The sequence below is a fragment of the Nanorana parkeri genome, unplaced genomic scaffold, assembly GCF_000935625.1.
Source record: "Nanorana parkeri isolate BGI_ZX_2015 unplaced genomic scaffold, ASM93562v1 scaffold16, whole genome shotgun sequence".
Classification (NCBI taxonomy): Eukaryota; Metazoa; Chordata; class Amphibia; order Anura; family Dicroglossidae; genus Nanorana; species Nanorana parkeri.
The window spans coordinates 1,175,747-1,188,586 of record NW_017306284.1 but is presented as its reverse complement, the minus strand read 5'-3'; the positions used below and the strand labels follow the sequence as shown (position 1 = coordinate 1,188,586).

Below are 12,840 nucleotides of genomic sequence, written 5' to 3'. Positions count from 1 at the left end.
CTGCCAGGTACACATACCTGTTGAGACTTGTCAGAATGGGCCCAGCTCTTCCCTCGGGTGCTAGTGTAATGATTATGGCCCCACAGTGCTGGATAACATCCACATACACATAGCCATAGCCCGTCAACAAAACCACCTATAGGAAACATAATTATAATATACATGAGGAACATAAAGGACAAGACCCATTTCCTGACACGTAGGAATGTTTGACTTTTTTTCCATTTCAGAAACATGTTCTCTCATGGAAAAGTCAGAAGATAAGTCAGATGTCAGAAGTCTTTCTCAGCTATATCCCTGTGGATGTGTGTGAGCAAACCGAGCTTCTGAAATGTCACAAATAATACACATTCATTTTGTTTAATAGCCCCTTTGCTGCAATATCCAGCAATGTAGGGGAGATAAAAACTATGAGGAATGTATAGCCCTGACATGTACACACAGATGGTGGTATCAAGTCAGCATGTACAAATTATGAGAGAACACCCCTGCACAACGATTTTGAAATCTTTTATGTCATCACAAAAGCAGTTTATTTTCAGCTTGAACAGTTTAAACTGTAATAAAATACTAAGTGGGAAAATATGCAGGATGGGTTTAAATATGAAGGATGGGTTGAAATGTAAAAGGTACACACCGGTCAAAATTAATAATCAAGCATTAAAATGCATAAAGAGAACATTGCCTAACCACTTAGGATTTCATATTTTAATCCAGGCATATCTGTAATCCACCCATCCACTCCAATGACTGACAATTCTGGTGATCTGAAAACCCCTTTTGCCTACCCAAATGTAATGCACCACACGTACATCTAGTGAAACACACCAACCGAAGCCTGATGTATGAAAGCATCAGTACTATGTAGCACCTCACAACCTTCTTGTGGAAGCTTAAAGAAGAACTATGAGGTGAGTGATTTTCACTCAACCTCACAGGTCGAGCCGACGTGTGACAATTAAACTGTCACACGTCGGCTCAATAGCTCGGGAAGTGAGCGAACACATACCGTCGCTCGCTCACTTCTCGATCATGTCCCTGCAGAGAGCCGTAACTGTCAGTTTATGCACAGGGAGGAAGCTAGTTTATGCCCTCCCGTGACCCCAAGGAGAACTATGGGGAAAAACACTTACCCCATAGCTCTCCTTTAAATTGGATTGGTGATGACATTGTACAGGACAAATTCACAAAGCAGATGATTCTGCCCCACATGTGACAATGTGGTTTAAGTGGATTACACTCACAGGGAAGTTTCCCCTTTAATAGGATTTTATACCCATATTGAGGGTGTACCTGGTGCCATTCCAGAGCCCTCTATCCTCAACTCAACCATCACCCCCCACCCCACTTACCTGAATCACAGGGTGCTTCTCCCCACAGGCTTCTGTGTATTTTTAATTCAGCAATGCCGGCACAGCCACACCATTCATTCACAGATCCATTCACAGGATCTGTGAATAAACAATATACAAGTCTCATCTGCCACTGTGGCAGAAGTACTCATAGTTCTCAATGAAGTACAAGTGCGATGACGTCACTGCACTTGTACTCCATTGATAATTTCCTTCAGCTCCATAACTGAAGTTCTGTATCTGTGTATGGACCTGGGGCTGAAAGAAAAGTCTGCAGAAGCCTGTGCATTGCCCCTGTGATCCACTGATCTGCACTTATAGTTTATGCTTTGTCCCATTGTCTCTGTACTTTTATCCATCAAACCCTACATCACCACAGGACACAATAGTGACAAAAGGGTCAGTGGAACAAACCACAGCGGGAGACCAGATATCTGACACACACACTGTGCTGCAGCAAAATTATCACCTCAAGACAGCAGCAGAGTTCTCCCATGCTAGAAAAGGGATAGGTGGGTATTAGGCATTTTCTTTACACTAAGTGCTTGTTTTTAAAATGGCGACAGAGTCACTTTAAAGGAGAACTATGGGGTTAGGACTTTTCCCCATAGTTCTCCTAAGTGTAACGGGAGGACTCCCGTCACCCAAAGCTCAGTATACCGCGAGCTGTATACTGAGCCGCTGCAGCCGGAACGGATCCCAACAATTATGTCTGGATCCACACAGCTGCGTGAGTGACAGCTGGCTCTGCGTATCTAGATGCAGAGCCAGCTGTACCCGCCCCCCTCCCCCGTCCGTTCCGCCAGTCAGCGCTGGAGGATCGGACAGGGGAGGGGGGAATCCAGTCCCTCCAGTCACGGCTCTCTGCACGGATAGATCGAGAAGTGAGCGAGCGCTGGTATGTGTTCTCTCACTTCCCGATCTACTGAGCCGACCTGTGACAGTCTCATTGTCACACGTCAGCTCAGATTATGAGGCTGAGTGAAAATCACTCACCTCATAATTCTCCTTTAACAATCCAGCAGCAAAAGCAGGGCCCCTATCCATATCAGTTGAAGCATGTGAGGAAAACACATGTGCTGACATCTCAATAATGAAGTCCTGACAGACATAAGAACATTTTAGGTATCTTTAAAGTGGAATCCAAATTGAGACATCTGTTCTATATTTGTTATACACTGAGTGGCCAGATTATTATGACCACCTGACGTTTGTAGGCAAATTAGCTATAATTTGGCGCTGAAGTTGCTAGAGGGCCAGACCATTATACATAGGGAAGCAGGTTGTTTACCACGACAGTAGAAGTGATTTTTCCTGAAGATATGGGTAAACAACGCAATTTAACAGCCTTTGAACGTGGGATGATTGTTGGCGCTCGGAGCCATGGAGCGAGTATCAGCAAAACAGCAGAATTCGTTAATATGTTCAAGAGCAGCTGTTGTTAAAGTGTTTAAAGACTGGACTGTCAGCCGGAAATCTAAGTCTGAACGTGCGGTCGGCAGCGACTAGTCAATGTTAGGGCAGAACGGAGAGTGGCAAGACTGGTACAAGACAACAGAAGGGCAACAGTGCAGTGTCAGATTCCTCGCATCACCTTTCAACATCTCGTGGAATAATAATCTGGCCACTCAGTGTATGTTCCCATTCACAACTTTAAACAAAAACATTAAACATTGCTGCTTACCTTTTAACTTGCATGTCACTTGCTGACAAATCTTATTTAGCTTTCTCATTCTATGTAATGTTAAGGATGGAATTCAAATTAATGTTCCCCTTAATTAACCCTGTCTGTATTGTGCTGGCGGGTCTGACAGCCCCATTCTGATTTTTTTTCTTTCAGGCTCTAAGAGCAAGATCTCCCCCTTTCCCAGCTACTACAAAGCCAAGCAAGTGTGTCTTGCTTCTCTTGCTGCAGTCTCTGTAATGTAAAAGTATAAGAATCCTATCATAAGAATGCGTCACTGACAATTCTATTATGCTCTCCATAGGTGTATCCCCCAACTTTATGTTGATACCTGTGTGACTTGGCTGTTAATATCAATCAGGTCACTCCACTCTGCTGTCGTATCATCACATGCTTGCACTTTCAGGTAGATGCCGGGGAGGGAATCCTTGGTTCTGCAGTCTGGAAAGCTGGACACTTGATGATACATTTCATGATGAACTGAACATTCTGCTGGGATTTTTCTGCAATAAACTGCAAACTTTGGGGTATCTGCAAAAATATGGTGTCTTGTTAGGATCTTTGGTCGTCATTCATGCTTACCAAGACATGGGCTAGCAGCAAGGGGAGAGGAAAAATGTAAAACAATCCACATCCATAAAACCTCTTTCATGAATTATAATGTTGAAGGATAACAAGCCTGTTACAACTGCAATTTACAAAATGATCCATAGTTAGGTACCATTTGTGCAGAGCTGGCCACTGCGGCATGCAAAAAAATGTGTAACTCCACTCACTATCCTTAACTACTTTCTCTGCATAATGCCATGTGCTGGGGATATGTTAATATATGTCAACTGGAGAACTAGCAGCTGAAACCAGCCTCAAGTTCTGTGACATCACTGTATCTGAACAAGGTTGTCCAACCTTCATTAGTAGGGGACACTTTGGGTCATGGTCCTGTTTGAGGTTGATTGTAGCCTCTGTGAAGTGCCCATGGAGGATTTTATTTTTCACTACTTTAATATAAAAGGCAAGCAATGGGCCAACCAGTTCAATAAAAAGATTGGGAAAAAGATATAAGGATATAAAAAAGCAGCATGTCATTCAGCCTACCAGTACTTAGTTTTGGAAGGACTGATGCTTTCATGAAACATTACAACTATTTAAAAAAAAAAAAAAGAAGACGTTTTACAAAAATAATAATTTTTGGGTGTACTTAGCTACTAATTATGACAAATGCAAGATAACTGTGTGCAATAAGAGAAGCCATACCTTTGATATTTTCTTTCAGTAATAATGGCACAGTGCACCTGTTCCGGATAATAACACGAGGACTTGGGTCTTCTGTAAGGGTTAAATAGGTCACACCAAGATGTTCCTGATATGTCAACACCACAGCCCTTCAAAGATATTGGAAAACAAATGTCACAGGTTCAGCTGGATCATACTGTATGACTGGATAAAATAGCAGATCCGTTTTTTACAAGATGAGGTCAATTTGTTAATGGCTTTGACCTTCTAGTTAAAGAGACTCGATCTTAAATACAATAAACATTGTGGGAAAAAACTGTAATATAACAATCAAGGGAATCTTTTGTTATCACAAGTACATCCAGTTTGACTTCAAGATGGTCATGCTCTTGCACATTATGTCAGTCTATTTGTTTATATTTGCAGCATGTGTGGCCTGCGTCATAAAACATCAAAATTTGATCCAGCATGGCAGAACATCAAGCTGGCCAACAATCTTTATCAGTTGATCTGTAAACTGGAAGGGAATTGCCTTTTTATTCTATAAGGTCAATAGAAAAGGTCAAGTTAAAATCTATATCTCCACATGATCAGTGCTGCTCATGTCTTAACTAGAAAATATATAACTGAAGCCAAATCCTTTCGTGCAGATCTGACTATATAAGGCGGGCCAGGAAATTTATGGACTTTGCAAGTAGTATGTTTTACCTGTCTTAAAATATCCAATGTGCCCAACAGAATATCTTCAAATACTGTTTGTTTTCCAGGGGAAATTTAATTTTGCACTTCGGGATATTTGAATTTTGCCATATTTTCCTGTCCCATCTTTCAATTTGTCAAAAATATAGAACACCTTAAACCATACAGGGACAACATCTATAAACAGCTGCACAAAATCCTAAATGTGCAAGGTGTCCATTGGGTAGAGGAAGGGAAACATACTAAGAATTAGATGGTCAGGTAAGGGAAAGATCCTCTCTTCTTCTGCATTCCTTCCGAAGAGAGAGATAGGTCCCCAATAAAATTTGGTTACTGTCTAAGGGGTGCAGCGTTGGAAATGGGTGAAAATTATGCACATAGCATAAGGGATATATATATAAAAAATTATAATATCAGTGGTTCTGGTGATGACTGTCAAGATACAGTTGAGGCAAATAAGGTAGTTAAAGCAAACCTATATTGAGGGGAATTAGGGGGCTTCCACTGTTGATCTTCTTTCAAGGATACTGGTTGTAGTCTACACTCAAATTGATGCAGCTAGGTATTTATTGCCAAATCATTAGATTTATTTTTTTTGTAAATGCAACCAGTGTCATTACCTGAATTTGACCTGGTATCAGTCTCTTGCACTCCTCTATACAGCAGAATTGGGAGTGAAAGGGGCAAAGCTGGGAGCCAACCCGGTGTGTTGAATGCAAATGTGTTTACAGGAATACGTGGATAGGAGGTAAGCGCAGGATGGGCAGAGTGACGCACTCATCTCTCCACTGCTCTTTCACTGACCAATCAGAACGCTAGGTGTGGAGACACCTCTATGTTTCTTTGAAGTTTATCCAAAGCCAAATTTGTTTTTATTTTAGTTTTTGCAAGAACCCTTGTAAGGTTTTTATTGCCGCTTGTGTCTGCTTGGAAGATGTATTCTCTCTATTTGGTCTGGTGACCGTTGTCACATAGATTGAAAGTGAGGGAGAATCCAAAATTTTAAGTTGTCATCAGAACAGGAATTGAGGGAAAGCATTGTAACAGGGCCTCTTGTTCTGATGGCAACTGTCTAGGAGGGAACTTCCTTTACTCCAAAGAGATATCCCCTGACTTCCAGTTGTGTTAGGAAGTGAAAGGCTGGGCACACACCTTACAACCATCACAAGACTTTTGCCTTACAATGGTTGTAAGGTACTTGTTGTACTCCAATGTTGCATAGGCAGATCGTACTGTTGTACTCCAATCTTGCATAGGCAGATCGTACTTGCAATGATCACAAGCCACGCCCCCTGAGGGGCGGGCTTCCGATGACCGCAATGCCGAACGGGCAGTGTGCGCCTGCGCACACCAGCCCATCCGGCTTTTATCTTACGAACATGCTACACACCCGCCGAACATCGTACGATGCTCGGCGGGTTTTCAAACATGTTCGTAAGTTTAAAGTCGTGCGACCTTAGAGTAGTAGAGGTCGCACGGCTTCCACACACCATCGTACGATCGCGGGATTTCCCGCAATTATCGTACGATTATCGTAAGGTGTGTGGGACCTAAAGGAAACACGCCCAATGAAACACAAATTATAAAAAAGACTTGACAGGGGTTTAAACAATTTCCTACTCTATAAATAATAGAAAAAAGGTTTGGGCAATAAAGATACACTTTAACTGTAAGTGGTGTCATCTACCTGACTGTGTTTTGTGTCAGATCTGTGTCAATTTCAGGAGTGGGTGGACAGAAATACAAACCCTTGGGCAGGTAAAACTGCTCCCATATCTGTATTTCGCTCTTTGCCTGGAGTTCACCTTCAATAGTGAGACATGGCATAAAGCACAAACAAAACATCTCCCTACATTTGCAGATATAACATGTTAGGTGTCTTGTTAAGTTTGTGATGGAAACAGACTGACCAGGAGGAACCATGGCATTTACACACATGGAGGTGTCAGCTAGTAGTAGTAGTAAGGTAGTCATCCACTCCATTCATATTTAATCATTTTCACAAACATTATTGTTTTGCTATATCAGATTCCAGATCAACAGAAAGAGATATAGCCATACTTTGTGCACAAGTCATTTCCACCGCAGTCTCCTAGTGGCACGGTCACACTCTGCCGGGGGAACTCCTGGCGAATGACGGTGGGTAGACTCCAGCACTCAGCGCTTCCAGCCGTGGCATTGTGGCACAAGCTGAGGAGAATGTACTTCTGGAGAGGAGGCGTCTCTGCTGTGCAGTTACTGGTGTCCGAGATGAGATCCCAGCAAGGAAATGTGTTGGATTTGGCGACATTATGTTCCCCAGCTGGGCTGATGCTGAACACAGTGCTGTCTGGTACAGGCACATACTTCAGAAGAAAAGCAGGGGGAGAAAAGGACAAAAAAAGATAAGCTTGATTAAAAGAAACAGATGATTTAGTCCACAGAGGTTTGACTTATTATTATGAGTTGGACATTTGAAGCCAAACATTGGATTGTTGAAGTACAGCCAGATTTCCGACACAGAACGCAAAGATATCATTTTTCCTTGGGCTTTAAACATAGTTCACAGAGAGGTCTCATTGTGTTGTATTTGACTAAGCAACAGGTGAAAAGTAGATATTTCCCCAAAAAACCTTTGCGGTTATAGCATACAGCGGACAGATAATAGCTAACATGAATGGTAAAACATAATACTGTCCAGGTTCCAGTATGACCTATATGCAGGTGTTCTAGTGCCCTACAGTGACCTGAAATTTAGCCTATAATGTATAATGCAGATTGTGGACATAGTGAGCACTGTGCAGCATCATGGCTTAAAGGAAAAAGAAGGACTTTTCACAAATGCTTACTATACAAACCCCTGTTGTACTCCAATCAGCAAGTAAAAGACCAGGAGGATGATGGAAAATTCAAACGCATGCTGAAGAACTCTAAACCCTAAAGTAGGGAAGTGTTGGAGCTTGGCATGAAGATGAATGAGTTGCACACCATGCTAAAGTAATATAATTAAATGTAGAGATTTAATGGCAACACAAGGGCATTGCATTCATGTAGTGTATAAATGCTAACCACTGCCTTGTCAGAGAGCAAATTACCTCTGTAAGCGCTAGAATAGTAATTCCCCCAATGATTCTTAAATGTATGGCTCATCTTCAGCAGTGGTACACTGGTCACTAACCAATCCACTAACCAATCCTCTGCTAATGCTGCTTCACAGATGCCCAGAAGCTTCCCAATGATTCTTTTATGGTGTATTGAGCGGAACCTGTGTAGAATAGAAACACCCTAGCATATACAGCCATCATAAGAGGCTGGGTAATACCTGAAGCTTTGCTTTGCCTTCAAAATACAGCTGCACCTCCTGACATGTCTAAAACAAATACAGATTGTTAAAAGGCCACTCCTGCACCTGCTGCTGTATTGTGGAAGCGGAGGTAAGCTTTGCTGATCTCACCCCACCCCACAACTCTGGATATTTTGGGGACCTCCGCACCATACTGAGTATAGTTGTAGTAACAGCGTAGCTTCTAGCACTTTAGGGTGCCCACCATACAGGACCCTTTGACTTTACAAACATTTTTGCAATACAAAATCGTATACAGTGTATCTAAACCCAAAAACAAAAAATGTAATATGCTGGAGCTTGCAAGTCCTTAGATGAGGTGACTGTATTAGGCTGGGTTCACACCTAGGCGGATTGAATATGCGCGTTTGTTGCGCGGTTCGCGTCGCGCGTTTTTACCGCGATTCGCGGTAAAAAAAACATGCGACAAACGCACGTTTCCGAGGGCTACTTGGCTGTTTCCCAATGGAAACGCCCGACCGAAACGCCCCAAAGAAGTACATGTACTTCTTTGGGCGTAGGGCGGTTTCCCGCTCGTTCGTACTCGTGGAAAAACGCCCAGATGGAAACCATGCACATTAAAAATAATGGCATTTCCCTGTTTGAGCGTTTTTCCGCGAGTACGAAAGCGCGGAAAAACGCCCAGGTGGGAACCGGGCCTTAGTTTTCATTGTTCAGGCTGAGAACATTTTCAGCAAGGATAGAAAATAACTGTTCCTCTTACCAGAAATGCATCATCCTTGTCACTTTCTGTGAGCTGAACAGACAGCACAACAATCTTATCTTTCTTGTGTAAATTACTAATTCCATCAACCCTTAGGTTAATAGAGATGAACAAAGTCAGATATGTTTGAAGTCCATCCTGGGTGACAACCATGGCTCCCATAACAGATACAGAGGAGGAGTAAATGTAGCCACCAAAGGACAGGAATGTATTATTCGCAAGATTACCAGGTGAAAATAAAGGGAAAGGTCTGAAGAAAAAGAAAACTAATGTATCCACCACATCGAAGGACTAGTAAGCTGCAATATATTACATTTTAGTTTTTGGGTTTAGATATGTTTTGACTTTAAACACTCATATCAGCTGTCCTGAATGATCAGATAGAACTAATGTCAACAATGTGCTACAGCTATCTATAGCAGCCAAAACTAATATATTTTTTTTTTACTAACTAGCAACAGTTCTGAAACTATGAATTAAAATCCCCTTCATAATCTTCTCTTTATAAAGCCTAAACAGGCCATACCTTGCTTTATGTAGAATAGAACCCAACAGGAGTGAAATGACGGACTCAGCAGCAGCGAGTATTCTAGTCCGCCTGACTGTCATGTGATGCAGTGCAATTACTGACTGAAAATCGTGTAATGTCTAGGGCATCTTAATACAGTGTACACAGCTAGGAAATAGCAATAACATTAGCAGTTTATAAGTAATTAAGAAAAAGCTGCAGTCCATGGAAGGAAATTGCTGCATCTCTTACCTCTTCATCAGAATTCTGCAGAGAAACACACATCTGCGGGCTGTAGTAAATCTTAAATGTAGTGTTGTTAATGATAGTTGTCTTGTCTTCAATCTGCAAAATCTGAATTCCGTTTCGGACCATTGATGAAATGCTAAACTGACAAAGCTGGAGGAAACAAAGATGAATTAGTAATGTGATACATGTGAGCCTAACTGAATTGTGTTAAACAGAAGTGGATATGCTATAAGAAGAATAAACCAGCATTTCCCCAAGATTGGAAAGTGTACCATTGCAGGCCATTGTTTTCAGTGGTACATGGGCTGTTTCTGGAGCGCTGTTTTCAATAATAATATGAAATAAAGACATTATTAGGAAGGATCCCTGTTCGAGAGATAGTTTTTACTTACACGTGGATATCAAGGTTGGGCAGGAACCTTTACCAAGCACCGAGGTCGCAAGGCATGCATTTGGACACGATGGGGTATAGCTTTTTCAAGTGGTTTGGATTGTTACATGGGCTGACTATTTTTAAATGAAATCTGTAATGAGAGAACAATGGAGGCTTCCATAGCTAACCCCTCATTGTGAGAATGCTTGTTCCCTGGTTGCTATGCTGTGATACATGTCAGCCTATTCAATTGCATTGTGTAGTGTATATGCTATAAGAACAATAAACCAGCCCAAGAGTGGAAAGTGTACAAAATGGGTCATTGTTTTCAAAGGTATATGGACTGACGATTTAAGGGAATCTGTCATAAGAGAACAATGGAGACTTTCATAGCTAGTTTTGGGAATGCTTGTTCCCTGCCATGCTAATGCTTTGGCTTTAATACTGTCACTGAATCCTGAACAAGAAAAAAAATAATTTTGACACTTTTCTGACACTACTTCACAGCAAGCATGTCTCAAAAGTACATGTGACATTATTCCTTTATTCTGTGATTCACACGGTGCCTTCCGTGGTCACTACAAGCACCCACCCAGCTTGGGGTTACTCTGGTTAGGAGTGCAGCAAGACATCCTGTTTTTAAAAGTACAAGTCAGACACAGCCAGGTATCCAGGATTTACAGGAAGAGGCCAGCAATGACAGCCTGTACTTCTCTCATGAAAAAATGACTTTAAAGAAATCCAGTACTGAAATGAATATGTAGGCTGCCATTACTCATTTCCTGAAAATGGCAGCTGCAACTTAAAAAGTAGCTTTAAATTACATTATCAGCTTTAAAATAACAGGGTAAAGGTGAATGTGAAATAACATTAGTGAAGAATCCAGCGCTCTGGGATCACCTGGCCAAGTGCACAATGCCACATCATTGGATATTTATGTCTGCCGCAGAGGTAGATCTAATTCAATGACTGTGTTGTTTTGTGTCCACATTCAGTCAGGTGATCATCTAGATTCTTAACAAAACATATGAAATTCTCATGTATTATGTCCTGATCACTTATATAAAGTTGGGGCTAACAGATTTTAATGACTGGGTCTCTTTAAAAAAAAAAAAAAAAAGGTTTTGGGCAGAGGCACTGTTCATGGACGTAAAAAAGAAAAAATCCTAGTCAAGATATTCAATATATCCTTGAAGACTAAAAAAACATGAAACCTTACTATGTGCTAGCTCTGCCCTAGCTTACCCATAAAACAAGAAACCCCTCAATGAAGCTCATTTAACTGCGTTTCAGATTTTGGATCATTTTTAAACTATATATCCTTGTTAACGGTAATGCAGAGATTGCTGTCTAATTTTGCAATAAACTACAATTACATTTAATTCAGTCTATAAACCTCAAATTGTTTTCTGTGGCCTCCAAACGACGTGTTGCTGCTTGCCAATTCAAAGTTATAGGTACATTATTAATTTACGATACTAATTTAATTTTCATATGAAAAGCAACCGGAGAGATGGAAATGATGGATTCTGCTACATTGTGCCCTGCGAAAAGAAATAGAAAACTAGGACAGCATGCACCATTTACTTATGAAGTTGTTCCACGTCTCAGGAATGCAGGTGTACAATGCCAATGGTACTAAGCATTGAAAATTACACTAGTAAAAACATTTCCAAAATATCAAAGAAGAGGCAAGTTCGGAAATGAGGAGGGAACATAGGAAACGGCTTGGCCCTGGGGGTAAACATCATTTGTGTTTAAATATTATTGGTTTTTAAATTGCAAAAAAAATTTATGCAGGTACTTTAAGAACTCGGCTTTTACATCAAATGTAACATTCATTTTTTCCAACAAAGGATCTATTCACACTCCCACCGAGGACACAAGAGCAAGAACCCTCAAAATGTTTTTTGGCTAACCAAAGCTTTCCTGCTGAACATGTGTGTCCTTTACTGTACACCTGTCAATTTTGAATAACTTTGAGCTTTTGGGAATAAGAATATTTAACATCTCACTTTCTGCCCACCTCCTCCAAGCCTCCAACATTTCTGCAACAGTTTTCTCTTGAATTATTATTGGAAACTAGACAGAGGCACTAACCGTCCTCCACTCTACTAAAACAAAAATAATTTATATGTTCTTGTTGTCAAAGTATCACCCTAACCGTCCTCTCCGCTCCTCCCAAGACCTCCTGCTCTCTAGCGCCTTCATCAACTCCTCCAACGCTCACCTCCAGGACTTATCTAGAGTCTCTCACATCCTTTGGAACTCCCTACTGTAGTGATATAATGTAGCGGGTGTATAAATATATAAATACCCAAATATATATCTTTATATTTATGTGCGTTGTGAAAATCCAGGCAACCTCAGTTAATTTCGAGAGAGTAACGTTAAATTTAGGGCTGGTAATGATTAAAACTTTCCTGTTCGATTAATGGAAATTTTTTAAATCGATTAATTTCGATTAATTATAACGCACATACGGATCCAACTACATTGGCCTATACACATACAGCACAGCAATGAAGTAATAAAATGAACTAGGATCACACTAATCCAGCACGTTATTAATCTCACGTGCCCCACTCAATATGGCCGCCGCTTAAGTGGGGCAACTCAGAATAATAACGTGCTGGATTAGTGTGCTCCTAGTTCATTTTATTACTTCATTGCTGTACTGTATGTGTATAGGACAA

At 41.1% G+C, this 12,840-nt stretch overlaps 1 protein-coding gene across 5 annotated transcripts in view; it reads right to left on the bottom strand.

The window, feature by feature from the left end:
* Positions 1-12,840, bottom strand: part of VPS13B (vacuolar protein sorting 13 homolog B) — a 761,266-nt gene that overhangs the window by 38,099 nt on the left and 710,327 nt on the right. For 3 of the 5 annotated variants that reach the window (XM_018559343.1, XM_018559322.1, XM_018559329.1), the window contains exons 50-54: positions 9,775-9,921; positions 7,030-7,313; positions 4,291-4,418; positions 3,368-3,567; positions 18-136 (exon numbers count right to left, since the gene is read on the bottom strand). In XM_018559343.1, the coding sequence (XP_018414845.1) occupies positions 18-136; positions 3,368-3,567; positions 4,291-4,418; positions 7,030-7,313; positions 9,775-9,921 (878 nt within the window). Of the gene's footprint in view, positions 1-13; positions 137-3,367; positions 3,568-4,290; positions 4,419-7,029; positions 7,314-9,774; positions 9,922-12,840 lie in introns of all 5 variants that reach the window. The other 2 variants (XM_018559352.1, XM_018559336.1) reach the window with 1 other exon arrangement.